This window comes from Monodelphis domestica, chromosome 2, assembly GCF_027887165.1.
Source record: "Monodelphis domestica isolate mMonDom1 chromosome 2, mMonDom1.pri, whole genome shotgun sequence".
In the NCBI taxonomy this organism is placed as follows: Eukaryota; Metazoa; Chordata; class Mammalia; order Didelphimorphia; family Didelphidae; genus Monodelphis; species Monodelphis domestica.
The window spans coordinates 423,098,789-423,114,498 of record NC_077228.1 but is presented as its reverse complement, the minus strand read 5'-3'; the positions used below and the strand labels follow the sequence as shown (position 1 = coordinate 423,114,498).

Here is a 15,710-nt window from a genome sequence, read left to right as displayed (position 1 = left end):
GGCAGGAAAAGAAGACTCAGGACTTGAAAAGAGATAGGGCTGAGGTACATGGAATAGACTAAGAACAGAGTATAAAGAGAGGTAGCTGTAGAAAGGAATGGTTTCCTTCACATGGGAATTTAGGGCTCGGTGTATGCATGCATAACTGAACATAAATGGACGCTTCTGTTGTTGTTCAGGAGTTTTTTAGTCCTGTCCTACTCTTTGTAATCCCATCTGTGGTTTTCTTTGCAAAAAATACTGGAGTGGTGTGCCATTTTCTTCTCCAGCTCATTTTATAGTTGAGGAAACTGAGGCCAACAAGATTAAAGACTTGCCTAGGGTCACATAGCTAGAAAGTACCTGGGGCCAGATTTCAACTATCAAAGATGATTCTTGGCTGGGCACTCTTTCCATTGTATCACCTACCTGCACAATAACAATTGATAGATCATTAGTAAATTTGAAGAGAACAGTTTCAGTTGAATGCTGAGGTCAATAATGAAACTGTAGGAAGGCAAGAGAGTGAGAGGACATAAAGGAGGAACACCTACTGTTGAAGCCTTCTCAAAGAATATAGCCTTGAAAGGCAGGAGAGATAAGGGCCGACAGATGGAAGGAAAGGATGGATCAAACGAGGGTTTATTGTTGTTGTTTTTTAGATGGGGGAGACTTGGGCATGTTTGGAGAAAGTAGAGAAGCAACCAGTACACAGGGAGAAAGATAAGATATGTGGGGAGGGGGATAACAAAGGACATTCTGCTGTTTGCCTTGGCAAGCAGAAGGGTCATCTCATTATGTGAGGCAGAAGGAGACAGATGGTGAAGGTGAGGCATATGGGTGAGATAAGATGAGAAGGCTGAGACCTATTAAAAACAGGATCAAGGATGTACTAAGGGGGCAGAGGTTTATTGAATCATCTAGCCCTAACATTTAAATTAGAATTTTGGTGTGCTAAACGTTTTACAGTTCCTTTATACCAACATAGATTCAGATTGAGTATTTCAATATAAAAAAGGTTTTTGTTTTTTTTTTTAATTTAAATCGGAGTCTTAAAGCCATGCAACATGGGCCTTCACATTTCTTTGAGTTCCCTCCAAGAGTCAGAAAGCTTGCAATAATCAATTCTTTGCTGGAATTAAAGCTCTAAATCACTTTGCAAAAAGAAAATTAGTCTCCTGACTGTGTCACATAGTTATGTGTGGCTTTCATGTAATGTTTTTTATTTCTTAAAGTGATACTCTGTTAAATATGCAATCATGTTTATGACATGTATATGATCATCCTTAATATTTGAATTAATTGCCATATCTATTTTCAAATTTCCCATAGTTTCTTAAGATAAGCTTTAGAGCTGAAATTTGGTTTTCCAAGCCAGAGATATGCAATGAGAGAACTTCTCATGGCACCATAATTTTATAGTCTTTCCAAAATTCATGAACATTTGAATAATGGATTTTTGCAAAAATGCTTCTTTTCTATTTTTGACAATTTTTACTTCACTATTTTCTTTTGCCACTAATCATACAAATGACAATTTGTATTCTATAGCTTTGGCAATAATAGCTTTTTGTTTTTCTGTTCCTGAAAATAATTTTTATTTGGAACAAATACTCCACAAAACAAAAGCCTTGTGGAAACCTTTTTTTATATCCCTGAATTGCTTAGTTGACTTGCTCTACCAGGGGTATCTGACCTCTTGATACTGAAATAAACTTTTCATTTCACACAAATCCCAAATCCCATTCCACTGACCCCCCTGGCTGTCAAGCTCTACAAAAAACAACTACCCTCTTCTAAAATAAAACACAAAATCAAATGAACTCAGAAGGTTCCAAATGTTCCATACACACATTTCCAAATTGATTATACTTAGGGTATATTTCTTTTTTTTTAATGATATTTTACATTCCCTATCCACAAAACTTTTAGAAAATAATTGACCATGGTATCCATAAAGACTACTTTTTAAAGAGAAAATTCCTTAAATCTGCATAGGAAAAGATTTTACTTACATCTGTACTTTTCTTCCAGGAGACCTTTGGAGAGAGACATTAATCCAATCTTTAGGGATTGTACTCGGATTTTTCCAGTCCGGCCCCTAAAATCATAAGATTCACAATATGCAAGATGTAAATAAATCAATGAAGAGAAGATTAATTTCTCTCTAAGTATCTATTTTCATAAGAATTATTTGTAAAAACTAGCAATGATAAAAATAAATGCTCATTTATTTATTTCTACAGTTTATTTATATTTCATACTAACCTCAGAAAGCAGGAATTAAAATGGTATATCTTCATGTTGAATTTTGATAATGATATCTGTTTATCAAGTCCAGAAGAGCACACAAACCACATGATAAGAATAAGTCAGGAAGCATGAAATAGCAACAAAATTTCAATTGTCTTTCCCCTTCAGCTAAAACACTTTCATGCTGGAGTACATAGGAATTTAAAGATTCAAATGAAAAACATTAGAAAAATTGAAGGGATTTATCTTTCACAAACTATCAGGGAAACCTGATTTTTGTTCCCATGTTAAAAAAGCCCACTGTTAAGATACTACACCAGGGTCCATTGTGCCAGAGAGGTGTCTGTGGATTTATGAAGGCTAGATCTCAGAGCAGAAGTCCTATCAAAGGTTTTCTGAGGGTGATAACTAAACTGGGTGATATATGTCTTCTGAGGACACACATACCTGACCTAGGCTAAATATGGAGCTGGGTACCAGGTGTTCTACAAGAGAAAGGTCACCAAGTTCTGATGATGGCAATTCTCAAAGGCCATCTAACAAGTTACAGAGGGGTACTATATATTGGTAGAGCAATGGTACATTCATACCAAAAAAAAAAAAATAGAGATCTGAAATATTTAGTGTTTAAAACGCCAACTTCCTTCATAGTTTATTAAGGATATTATTTTAAGATGCCCAGAAAAAGGTTATTTATTGATTAATTGCTTATTGTTTACTGAGTTTAATTTTAAAGACAGTGTCCAGAGAACGACTTATCCAAAGAAATGTCAAAAGTCTTTTAAATACTTAAACTATTTAATGACTTCACATTGTCATTGCCAATGCAATTTGTTCACATCACTATTGCAGTTATAATAAGCTGGATACTGTAATCAAGAAAAGGTTAAGTCTTTCAGTATAGAGAGCAAGAGAAAGAATAGAGACATCCCTTCTCAAAACAAACAAACAAACTCTTCCTTTAGTGCCAGCCTCTGTCATAATACTGGACAATCAGGTATGGAATTCTTATTGACGGAATATCTATCAAAATTTGAATGCAAAAAGCATTTCTAAATCCAACCTGGGAATGGTTTCATACCATGCTGATGACATACCATTCCAATTGCACTTATATAGTGGGCTATGATAACTCATCTCTATATCTTGATTACCAGATAATTTTTAGAAATAACATTTATTCCTCTCTTTAATAAATTATATTAAACAGGCCATTTGAACATGGTAGAATTTAATTAAATATTATATTTGAAGATGGAATGTACATTTTTACCACTTCCTTAAATTTTAAGTATTTTACCTGGCAAATGAAACTCACAACATGGGCATTTATTTTCACAAGTATAAATGAGATTCTTTGATTTCAAAATTATGTAAACTCATGAGTTTTTCATTCAATCAGTATTAAGTGCTTACTCTTTGCATGGCTCTATGGAGGATACAAAATTATTTACCTTCAATATCATTTAGTAATCACTTATTGTGTTCAAAGGCACTTGTACAAATAGGACTAGTCTCTAGGAGGGCAAGGACTATTTCTTATTCACCTTTGTATCAGTCATTAAACAAAGAATGTGCCCTACAGTCACAATGGACTAAATGCTGAGGATACAAAGACAAGCAAAAAAAAAAATACTCTCTGCTCCCAAGGAGCTCACAGATTAAGAGAACATGGGAGAAAACAGGTAAGTGATTATATATGAAGAGGAAATGTATGGGCTAAGTTGAAGATAATCATCTCAGAGGTCTATGGTACTATTACTCGAAGAAGATGGGAGTTTAATTGAGACTTGAAGGAAGCCAGGAAAGCCAGGAGGAAGAGATGAGGAGGGAGAGAGTCATAGTCATGGGGGACAGCCAGTAGAAATACCCAGGCAGAAGATGGGTGCCCTATGTGAGGAACAGCAAGGAAGCCAGTGTCACTAGATCACAGAGTACACTGGTGGGGCTTGAAGGGGTGATCATCATGTATGCGTGCAGTGGTGGTGTTGGTAATGTAAAATATGGGCAGTTTGGAAAGGAAGGAAGGGATCAGAATATGAGAGATTCTGAGTGCCAAACTGCAGATTGTATATTTGATTCTAGAGTCACAGGTAGCCAATGGGGTTCAATGGAAAGGTAGGTAGTGTTGGTAACACAGTCTAATTTGATATTCTCTGAAGCTTGCCATCTGCACACAGTAAAAGATTTATGTTTGTTAAGTTGAATTCAGTGAGACATTAGCCCTCATTCTTAATATATTGAATATATATACATATATATTTATGAAGAAATAGAACTAAATCTGTTTGAGAATTTAAGACATGAAATGTCTAAGAATGTTTTATAAATTATTCTATAAAAATAGACTAAAAATCTTTCAATTCTAAAGTCAATACAAAGCAACATCTTCCAAACTACCAATAAGTTCCTAGGAATGAAACTCTGAAACTTTATTACTAACAGCTCAAGGGATTATAATCTGGACTTGATTTTAAGGTATAAATCAAACACTAAGTGCTGGAACTATATTGAAAAATTCATTTCAAAATAGTTCCCAAAAGTTGAGGATGAGTAATTGTATTATTATTAAAGGTGTTTGAACTCTTATTTTTAAAAAGTGATACTCATTTCTCCTCAAGGACAGCTATGTATAAGAAGAAAATGAGCAACAAGGACAAGGTAATTCAAGCAGGAAAAATATTCAAAACAAAACCAAAGGGAATGAACTGTGTGTGACCTACTGATAATATCTCAAGAAAGGATCTTGAAATTATTTTTGAATATTCTCTTAAGACTTTTTGTTCAATATGTTACCAAAGGAGGAAAAAACTTTCCACTGCAGCACAAAAGATATGGAAATCTCCTTTCATTCAATCAATGGGCACTTATTAAGAAGTCTACTGTGTGCATGAGATTAGTCTATGAACTGTAGAGATTTTAAAAGATAAAAGAAAACATAATTAAGGAGGTATAATGCAATATTTTAAGCTCTTCCTGTTGACTACCTAGATAACTTCATAAGTATCTCAGTTTAAATAATATTAAAAGTATGTACTTCCTAAAATTAATACCACATCTTCACCTACATTGTAAAGAGTATATGTTAAAGTAATAAGCTGAATTGTACAGAATAGTGCATAAATAATGATTTAAATAGTCCTAATTTTGGTTATTCTCCAAAGAACAAATCTCTAAAACAGAAAACAACTTTCAATTAGGAAAGACAAAGATAGGACATGAATTTAATGAGAATGGACTATTCATTAGATATACTATTCTAGGATTAATTCAACATTATTCAGAATAACAAAATTCAGAAATATCTTTTAAAGCTAGAAAACATGAAAGGAGGAACTATTTTATTTAAAGTATAGTAAAGACAGAATGACTTCATGGTAAAAAGCAATGAACTGAGGGGAGGGCTAAGAGAGGTTAGATCCAACTTTGCCAATAACTTCTGAGTCCTTGACTATTTGATGAATTGCATTTATTTATAAAGAGCTTTAAGGTTTGGGAAGCACTTTGCATATGCCATTTCATTTTAAAATTCAATTTCACCATTCACAAAAATGGGCTCCTTTTAAGGTCTAAATTCCATGGCCTATTCTCTAAATGTATGAAACAAATTACTCTACAAGGTGGCACCAACTGAAAGAATAAATACATTTTAGGAGGTTTTCCAACCTTACAGACTATGTGAGCAGGAAGAAACTTCAGAAATCATTTAATCCAACATCTTCATTTTAAAGATGAAGAAAATGAGGCCCAGACATGTAAAGACATGCTTATGTGCATTTATTTTTTTTAAATGGAGGGATATTAAGAAGACATGGAAGACTACGTGAATTATAGTAGTATAAAAGACACTCTCTTGTATAAGATAATAAGTTGGCTATAAAAAATCTTATTTACCCTGGCTAATGGGATATTTCAAAAGTATCATTTGTAGATATAAAAAAAAATTTATGGATGTAAGCATAATTTGTAAGAAGAGAAGCACCAAGAGTTTTTTTTTAGAGAACGTATCATGCCTGCTCTCCTGCTCTGCCTCTTCTCCATTCCCTCCAAATCATGACTCTTTCTCTCCCACCTAAATAAAAACTGTATTCATAGAGACTGCAGGAATACCTAATCTACTTTTGAAATGTTGAGGTTGAAAATTTTTAAATATGGATTTTTGTTTGAAAAAAAATTCAACAGCTTTCAAAGGAAAGGGCAAACTAATTTCAAGAGGATGCTAAAAGCATGTTTGTCAACTCCAACAGCAGCTAAATTGTTGGTGGGAAAAGAGCAAATTTATTATTTGTAATGGTAACTGATAATGTTACTTGTTATAAGCACTTTAATAACTAAAAGCATTCAAGATAATTGCTACTTATCTATCAAAATACTGAAAATTCAACTCAACTGTTTCTCTAGAAATAAAAAATTTTCTTTAAAATGGCAAAGTTTTCAGGAAGATTGCTGCCAGACAAGTGATATTTCCACCTCTTAGTTTCTTGCATCTAAATTTTATTTTCTAAGCTCGAGTATTTCCAAATTATCCAGCTGTTTTGATAGACTTGAAAAGTAGGGTGGGGGGTAAGGCTGATAAGCATATAGGTAATCAATTAGAAGTAAATTTTGGGAGTTGAGAGGAAAAGTAACAGTCAAAAGAATCAAATTTCACTTTTTATATACTTTAAACCCTTAAAAGAAAAATAAATAATTTATACTGTGTCAAAAAATGGCAGTCCATAGCAGGTCTATTTGATATTGATTGTTTTACTAATGCATTGTGTTAATTCAAAAAGGAATAGAAATAGCTGTAGATGAGTGTTACTGTGAAGTCAAAAGAATCCTTTATGTCAACTAGTGAGAACCAATAAAATCCCTGGAATTGATATGAATATTTCTTCTAGCTAGATTCATTACTTAGAAACATTAGGCGACCATAACATGACCATAACAGCAATTATGGAAAAGTCAAATTGATTTCCCCTAAATAAAAACTTTTAAATGCAATTCAAGTGGCATTTTAATCATCCTAGTGAAGAAAGAAGACACACACACATACAAAAGATATAATTCTAACCATTATTTTTTTTTAGTCTAAAATTTGCAACTTTGTCTCATCAACATATTTCATTCCAAGTTGGCAAAGACATATAAACTTACGTGTCATATACATTGAGCAACCAGTTGAGACACATATCTACACAGAGTGGAACATTGACCAGGTCCTTATGCGACTGCTCCAATCCATCATAAGTCGTGGTTAGACAATTGATGACATCAGGGACATTGAGGAGTTGATCATTTTGGTTCAGTTTATGCTGTTTGAAGATCTCATTTGTTGTGTTCAGTTCCAAGAGATCCACTAAATCAAAAGAGGAGAGAAAGAATTCCATTAGTTGACAAATTAGATTCAAGGAACATTGTCTAAAACAAATCAAATTATTAGCTCTCCCAAATTCATATGTTCATCAAGCTTACCTAGTTCCCAATCCTTTTTGCTAACATTTGTTTTAGTGATTTCTTTTATCTCATTCCTTTAAAATGTGGCATTATTGAAAGAATACTGGACTTCAAAGTCAAACACTAATCTGAGTAGGGGAAATGGGACTTGATTGTGTGAGATTTAAAATGGTTGATGTCTTAAACTGTAGTGAGTTAAAATGGTGAAAGATATAAATTGTGATAGATATAAGAGAGGGTGAGTAAATTTAACAGCAGAAAGTATGTTTCACTACAGTGTCTTGTTTTTAAATCAAATATAAGGTGGTCGCCAGGGAAATATTCCCAATTATTCAAATACCCAAGTCAACTGGGTTTTATAGAGATTTTTAATTAATAATGTAAAGAGGAATTAGAGAAAGAGTAGGAAAGGAATAATTATGAAGGGCCTCAAGCCAATATGACCTAGACCCGAGTCTTAAGAGAGAGAATCAGTCAGTCAGTCTTTTAACACTCACCACAAGGTCTGCCTAAACAAGGATTCTAGTGACACCAGGCCAGCTCCATCTCAGCTGACTTCACCAGAGAGCCTTCCAGCCAGAGACTGTTGCAAAAGACCTCTCTCCAGAGCCTCCAGAGGGACAGAGACCCCTTAGAGGAGCTGCAGTGAGACCTCCTTAGAGATTGTCCTCCAAGAGCTTCCCTTCTCCAGAGCCTCTCTCAAGAGATTCTTCCCAAGCAATCCTCATCAGAGATCCTCCAAAAGGGTATCTATCCTCAAGAGATTCTGCTTTTTCTTATATAGGGGTTTTTCTCCCATGTCACGTCCCCTAAGTCTCTATATCTACCAATCACTGTAGACGCTTTCCAAAGGACTGCCCATCTAAATTCCTGCTAAGTCGACCAATCTCCTCAGTAAGTCTGAACTAGAGAAAACACAGCTGAGTCAACTAATCTCATCAAGAGAAAACTTGCCCGACCCTTTTAGGTACCTAGCATCCCATTGTATCAATTCTAAAAACAGGCCTGGCTCAAAGAACTCCTTGCCTTATTATAAGCATGGGTCCAAGTACTTTCATTGTTTAGCAAGGAGTTTTCTCTCCTAAAGCAGTCTTAAGTACGGGTAGAGTAGGGGTCCTCCCATAGCAAGGAGTTTTCTCCCCTAAAGCAGTCTTAAGTACGATTGGAGTAGAGGTCCTCCCATTTCTGATCCTGGAGAGTTCTCACATCAAAATGGGGAATGTTTCTCAGTAGGGAATTTGTTCCAATTAAGAATTCCCCAATGGGGAAATTTTTAACATTCACAAGTCTGAGAGATTTCAAGATTTACAATTGTTTTGAGTCTCAGTTTTCACAACAGTAGTACAAAAACATTTGTACTACTTACATTAGACTAGGAGATCCATTAAGTGATAAAACATTCAGAAAATATGACTTTTAAAAAAGAAAAGTTTAATGAAATAATCACAGAGCACTCTATAGTTAATTAATGACTCAATGCAGTATTTCTCAGATATTTACAATTTCTCAACAGGAAAACTGAAGCATAGATTGTGATGATCCGATATATTAGAGATGATGTCAGGATAAAAATTACAATTAGTTTAATCACAGGGATATAGGAGTCTGCTTTATTCTTCATTCCTATTTATAGCAGTATAATCTGTTTTTAACTTGAAGCTTCTAAAAGACAGGAATTTTGCCTCTGTATAGCAGTATACACACATAAAAATTTATAAGAAATGATATGTGTAATATGGCATGTCTCCATAGTTATTGAGAAGCAGTCATATAAAAATAGAGAAACTGCTAGAAGCCATTTGAATTCTAAAGCTAATTAATTAATCCAGTGACAGAGAGCTATTTTTATGAGTAAAGTACATTCTGACTGCGTGGCCCAAAGCTTTAACCAGTGCCAGCAAGTTCTAAGTTTCCTGGATCATCCTGGATCACGCTTGCATTTCTTCCAGAAAAAGCCTTCTCAGCTACACCACAGTGATAGTAAATTTGCCATGTTTAAGAGTCCAGGATGACTTCAATTTCTAGTGATTCACTTTTACAATTTCTTTGCCTCAGTGCCTAAGAAGGCATAAGATTTTCTGATGTAAATCACATTTAGAGACCTTTAGAGACTGACCACATTCGAATCACTGAAAAATGTGGTTTCTTTTTTCCAAATCAAAAATGACAGGTTGGCCTCAATGTAAAAGAAACATCAGAAAATTAGTCAGCTTCTCTCAACAACTTTCTTAAAACTGATGATTATTTTTGTCTTCCTATATATAATAGAGGATTAACAAGCTTTAAGCTTCTAAGGTCTTAGAGATACAATCCTATGTAAAAGGAATAAGCTATTAATTAACAGGGTTTTAGAAGACATAAGGGGTCTGGGGCAGGCCAGTGCAGTTTCTATCCAAGGGAAGAGAAAGTTGGAAGTAAGCAGCAAAAACCTATGGAGGGCTACAAAAGGAGTACCCCCTTGCTAGTTGAAGTTATCATCATGCTTCTATTTTTTCTTCTTCTAAATTTATTACTTACTTTTAAACATTCTTTTCTTTAAATTTTGAATTCCAAATTGTCTCCCTTCCTTTTGCACCCTCACTTACTCATTGAGAAGGAAAGCAATATAACCATTTATATATGTGAAATCATGCAAAACATGTTCCTTTATTAGCTCTCTCTATATATATATACACATATATACACACATATATATGTGTATGTGCATGTATGTATGTATGTGCAAGAAAAATAAAGCAAATGAGAAAAGTATACTTCAAATTGAACTCCTTTTTCATTAATTATCATTCTAGATGTGGATAGCATTTTTCATCATGAGTATTTTGGAATTATCTTTAATCATTGTAATGATCTGAGTAGCCAAGTCTTTCAGAAATGATCATCACTGCAACACTATAGTCACTATGCACGATGATCTCCCTATTCTTCTCACTTAACTTTGCATCAGTTCATATAGGTCTTGCCAGGCTTTTCTGAAACCACCTCCTTTGTCATTTACAAAGCAAAATTGTACTCCATCGCAATCATATGTTACAATACAGTTATTCCAAAACTGGTGAGCATATGAATTCTTTACCAAGAAAGAGTTGCTACAAATATTTTTGTATATATTTGTCTTTTTCCATGTTCTTTCATCTTTTGGGGGGATATAGACTTAATAGTGGAATTCCTAGGCCAAAAGAGGTATGCATAATTTTATAGCCCCATGGATTTAGTTCCAGATTGTTCTCAAAAATGGTTGGACCAGTTTATCTTTCCATCAATAGTTCATTTCTGAACATATTTTTCTTTTATCCTCTCCAGTAATTGTCATTTCTGATAGGATAAAGTGATATCTCAGAGTTATTTTAATTTGCATTTCTCTAATCAAATAGTGATTGAGCATTTTAAAAATATAAATAGTGAAAGCTTTGATTTCTTCTCAAAACTGCATAATTGTATTCTTTGACAATTTATTATTTGAGGAATGGCTCTTATTTTTATAAATCTGACTTGGTTTTATAATCAGAGAAACTCGTTAAAGACATTTTTGATAGTACTTCATTGTGTTACCTTTTGGTATGATGAAGCTTCTCTGATTAATGTTTTAATTAGATTCATTTTTGCTTCTTTTTTATATCCCATCCCACTTTTTAATCCCCTTTTCCTCCCATTTACTACTGGGTAAGTTACATGTCTATACACAACTTAGTGTGTTTATATATTCTTCCCTTTCTGTTGAGAGTGAGGAACAAGCATTGACCTCCCCTCTGTTATCCCTTGTTCTAAAATCTCTTCCTTGCATGCCTCTTTTTTATGAGAAAGTTTTCTGTTCATCTACCTCTCCTTCTTCATTTATTTTGGGAGATTGTTTCTAATTAATATACTCACACCTATTCCTTCTATGTAAAATTTTTGAAAAAGACCTATTAATGACAAAATTCTTAGGAGTTACATTTATAATCTTTCCATAGAGAATTATAAGAAATTTCATTTCAGTGAATCCCTTATGATATTCTTTCATATTTATCTTTTTATGCTTCTCTTTAGTATTGTATTTGAAAGCCAAATTTTCAATTCAGCTCTGGTCTTTTCATTAGTGATGCTTTAAAGTCCTCTATTTTATTAAGTACCTATTTTTTCCTCCAAAAGATTACACTCAGTTTTGCTGAGTACATTATTCTTGGCTGCAGTCCTAGCTACTTTGCCTTCCAGAATATCTTTATTGTGGCCCCATCTTATGTCAATTGTGTTTTTCTGGCTGCTTAAAGTATTTTATCTTTAACCAGGGAGCTATGGAATTTGGCTATAGTATACCCAGCAGTTCTCATTTTTGGATGTCTTTCAGAAGGTGATTGGAAGTGTTTTCATTTCAATCATGTCTAATTCTTCATTACCATGTCTAGGGTTTTCCTGGTGAAGATACTAGAATGATTTGCCATTTCCTTTTTCAGTTCATTTTACAGATGAGGAACTGAGGCCAACAGGGTTAAGTGACTTGCCCAGAGTCCATATCTGAGGCCAAATTTTACATCTCATCTTCAGACCTGGCTCTCTATCCACTGAGCCACCTACCTGCCTTCCTTCAACTGCCTTTTTTAAAGGAGCTCTGTTTTTAAATAAGTTTTTATAGTTTCTTTTCAAGAATTTCTTTTTTTTTGGTGACTTTTTGTTCCTCTTTTACCATTAAGCCAATTTTGTTTGAGGTGTTATTTTTTTTCATTATTTTTCTGTCTTTTACCAAGCTATTAATTTTCACAATTCGTTTGCAATTGTTTTTCCTCTGTCACTTATTTTTTTCTTTAACTTTTTAAGGAATTTTTGTTAGGTTTTGGATCCAATTAGCATTTTTCTCTGAGGATTTTGTTTTTTTGGGGGAAAGGGAGTAGCTGTTTTCATATTGTTGTCTTTTGAATTCATGACTTCATCTCCCCTGATACCATAGTAACTTTTCATGGTCAAATTCTTTGTATTTGTTTGCGCATTTTTTATTTGTGTTAAAATTGGGCTCTGATTACCTTGGGGTAAGGAGGCAGTGTTGCAAGCTTTAGGTTTTTTTTATGCTGTTTTCCAAACTAGTTCTGAGGTATGTGTGTGTTTGGGGCAGGGGGTGAGTGGGAGCAGGAGTGTTTGCAAGTTTTAAAGTCTTTCAAGGGTATGTGATATTGTGAAATGGAGAAAGATATGTTCCCTGCTCTTTTGAACTGCACTCTGGTCTTTACTCAGGAAGACCCTGATCCCCTGAATCCACGAGTGTTAGTGATCAATTTGCCTTGGAAAGACAACCAGGATCCTAGCCTCTTTGAGAACAACCTCCAGGGCTCTTTTCCACCCTGGAATGGAGACTCAGAACAGTGTATGTACAATAGAGTTGTCAATCAGTTCCAAATGTACCCAGTGCTAGTGAAGGGTGCTAATCTCTTTCTAACCAGTTGCCCAACCTCTTTACCATCTCTGGGCTGACAGCTTCCAAAGTTACTACTACTGTGTGGGCTCTGGACATGCTTCCACTCCAGTGTCACAAACTTCTGTTGACCTCCTAAATTTTCTTAGGCCAGAAAAATATATTACCCTGATCCTTTGATGGAACTACTGCTTCAAAATTTGAATTGAGGCATTGTTTTAAAGTTGATTGGAGATGGATGTTGAGAATACAACGAGGTCGCCTGTAATCCACAATCTTGGCTCCCTACCATCCTATTTTCATCAAAAATAAATTTCTGTTATCTAAGATGAAGAACTCCAGAACTTTCTTGGCACTGGGCAGAGTAGTAAGAATTCAACATATTTGGCCAACTTTAGCCATCCAAACACATTTCATTGCCATTTTTCTTCTTCACCACTCCTGTCCTTTCATTTCCTGCTCTGGAACCACTATTTAAATCAATATTACTATTGTTTCTAGAAAGGGCATGTGAACCAAGAGCCAATAACCATTGTTTATCTTATCATCCCTGGGAAGTTCTCAAACCAAAAATGTTCTTCTCTGGACACTATTCTCATATGTATATTGTCTTCAATTTAAATATAAGAAAAGAGACTATCATTTTTGTAAAATGTAAGGATTGAGAAGAGAAGCCAATAGGATCCTGCAGTCTTATGCAGTCCTTACAACTAGTATACAAAAACAAAAGTGAGTTATAATGCTTAGAACATAGTCAATAAATAATAAATGTTATTCATTCATTAAAGAATCAAAAGAAAGTTTGTCTCTTTGAGTGCTGAAAATACAGACTCACACTCAACTCTGTTTCTTGCCAAGGCCTGTGAATTCTACCTTCACATCACATCACAGATGTGTCTGTCCACTTACATGGTTGCCAGACCCTCATGATATGGATTATCCTTCTTCCACTTGGCTGCCAAAGTGACTTTCCTTACTCAGGCAATGCGGTCATATGCAAAGGGTGTACAAGGAGTTAAGAAGGTCTAACTGAAAACCCTGCCCTTATTTGTTGACTAAAAAACCTTAAGCAAATTATTTCACCTCTGTCTGCCTCAGTTCCATCCATGTATAAAAAGAAGGGGTATAGCAATTGGTGTCTGAGGTCTCTGTTGCCTAGGGAATAATACAACTTTCTCTGCTTTGACCTTTCAAGCACATCATAATCACTTTACATTCTCTCTTTCTCTCTGCTCACTACATACTGTCTCATCTCTAAGTTTTGGCCAAGCTGGGCTAGTCTTCCCTATGTCAGACATTAGATTGTCCACCATATGCCTTTGCTGAAGTCATTCCTTCTCTCTGAAAAGCTTTCCCTTCTCACCTCTGCATTTGAAGCCCAAGGATCAGTTCAAGGGCTCCCTTGTGTAAGACACGTTTCTAGCTGTAGTTTGTCTCTGCAGTGAATTTACTTTCTAGTTAATGTTTATTTGTCTTGTATTTATTTATCTGTCAACATACTGTATCTGCAGAGTAGTAAAGATGGGTTCCTTGAGCATATCACCCAATGAGATAATAAATGTCAAGCACTTTGAAAACTTTACAATACTATATAAATACAAGCTATTATTACACACTTATTTTTTCTCATGCTAACCTCAACATGAAGCACAGTGCATATAGTAGTTACATAAATAAATGCTTGCTAAATTGAACTGAAGTGTTAAAAAATACCAGTTAGCCTATATTTTAGCAACCAAGCATGTCACTACATCTTTAAGCTTTAATGAAGAAAGTGTGGAAGCATATTTAGAAAGCATTTGGTCAATTCAGAATTCCACAGCATCAGCACTTTATGCATTCTAGCTATCTTGGGGCATCATTCTAGATGCTTTAAAGATTCACTTAAGCAAGAGATAATCCTGGCTCTGGGTCAGGCAGATGGCACAGGGATAGTGTTGGGTCTGAAGTTAGAAATACTATCTTTCCAAGTAGAAATATGGCCTCTTACACTTACTAGCTGTATGATCATGGGTAAGTCACAACCCTGGCTTCCTTAGTTTCTTATGTATAAAACAAGCTATAGAAGGAAATGGCAAACGATTTCCATATCTTTGCCATGAAAACCTCAAAATTGGGACACAGAGAGCTGGAAATGGCATGGCTAAATTGACTGAACAACAACAAATCCTGCCATGAATGTAACTTATTATGGATGCCTAATTAATCTCCAATAAACTAATGTTAACATATCTGATTAATAAAAACTACATAAAATTACAAACATAAATAAATGTTAGCAAAGGGGTTTGTGGATGGAATATGTAAATAGAACAAGATTAACTGTGCTTGGAAAAGGTTTTCTAGAAAGATGAGTTTCTAGTTATTTTATAAATCCAATTTACTAAAAGCATTTATTAAGTAACTAATATATATAAAGTATTAAGCCAGGATGGAGGTACAGAAAGTTTAGATAAGAAACAAGTGATGACCTTTTAAGGAATTTATGATTATATAAGCTTAGTAGGAGATATAACATGAACAGATAATTCTACCACAACTCAAATGGGACAAAGAATCCATAACTGTCCCAGAGAGGCCAAAAACAAAGTGGTTTTTGTTACAGGTTTGGGGAAACAGCTGTTACTTATTAAGGAATCAAGGAAGGTTTTGTGGA

General features: G+C 34.6%; 1 protein-coding gene across 15 annotated transcripts in view; it reads right to left on the bottom strand.

Moving 5' to 3' along the window:
- The window catches only part of UTRN (utrophin), a 651,323-nt gene that overhangs the window by 73,261 nt on the left and 562,352 nt on the right, over positions 1–15,710 (bottom strand). For all 15 annotated transcript variants that reach the window (XM_007484681.3, XM_056818903.1, XM_007484684.3 and 12 more), the window contains 2 exons: positions 7,372–7,573; positions 1,995–2,080 (listed from right to left, as the gene is read on the bottom strand). In XM_007484681.3, coding sequence (XP_007484743.2) covers positions 1,995–2,080; positions 7,372–7,573 — 288 coding nt within the window. The remainder of the gene's footprint in view (positions 1–1,994; positions 2,081–7,371; positions 7,574–15,710) is intronic.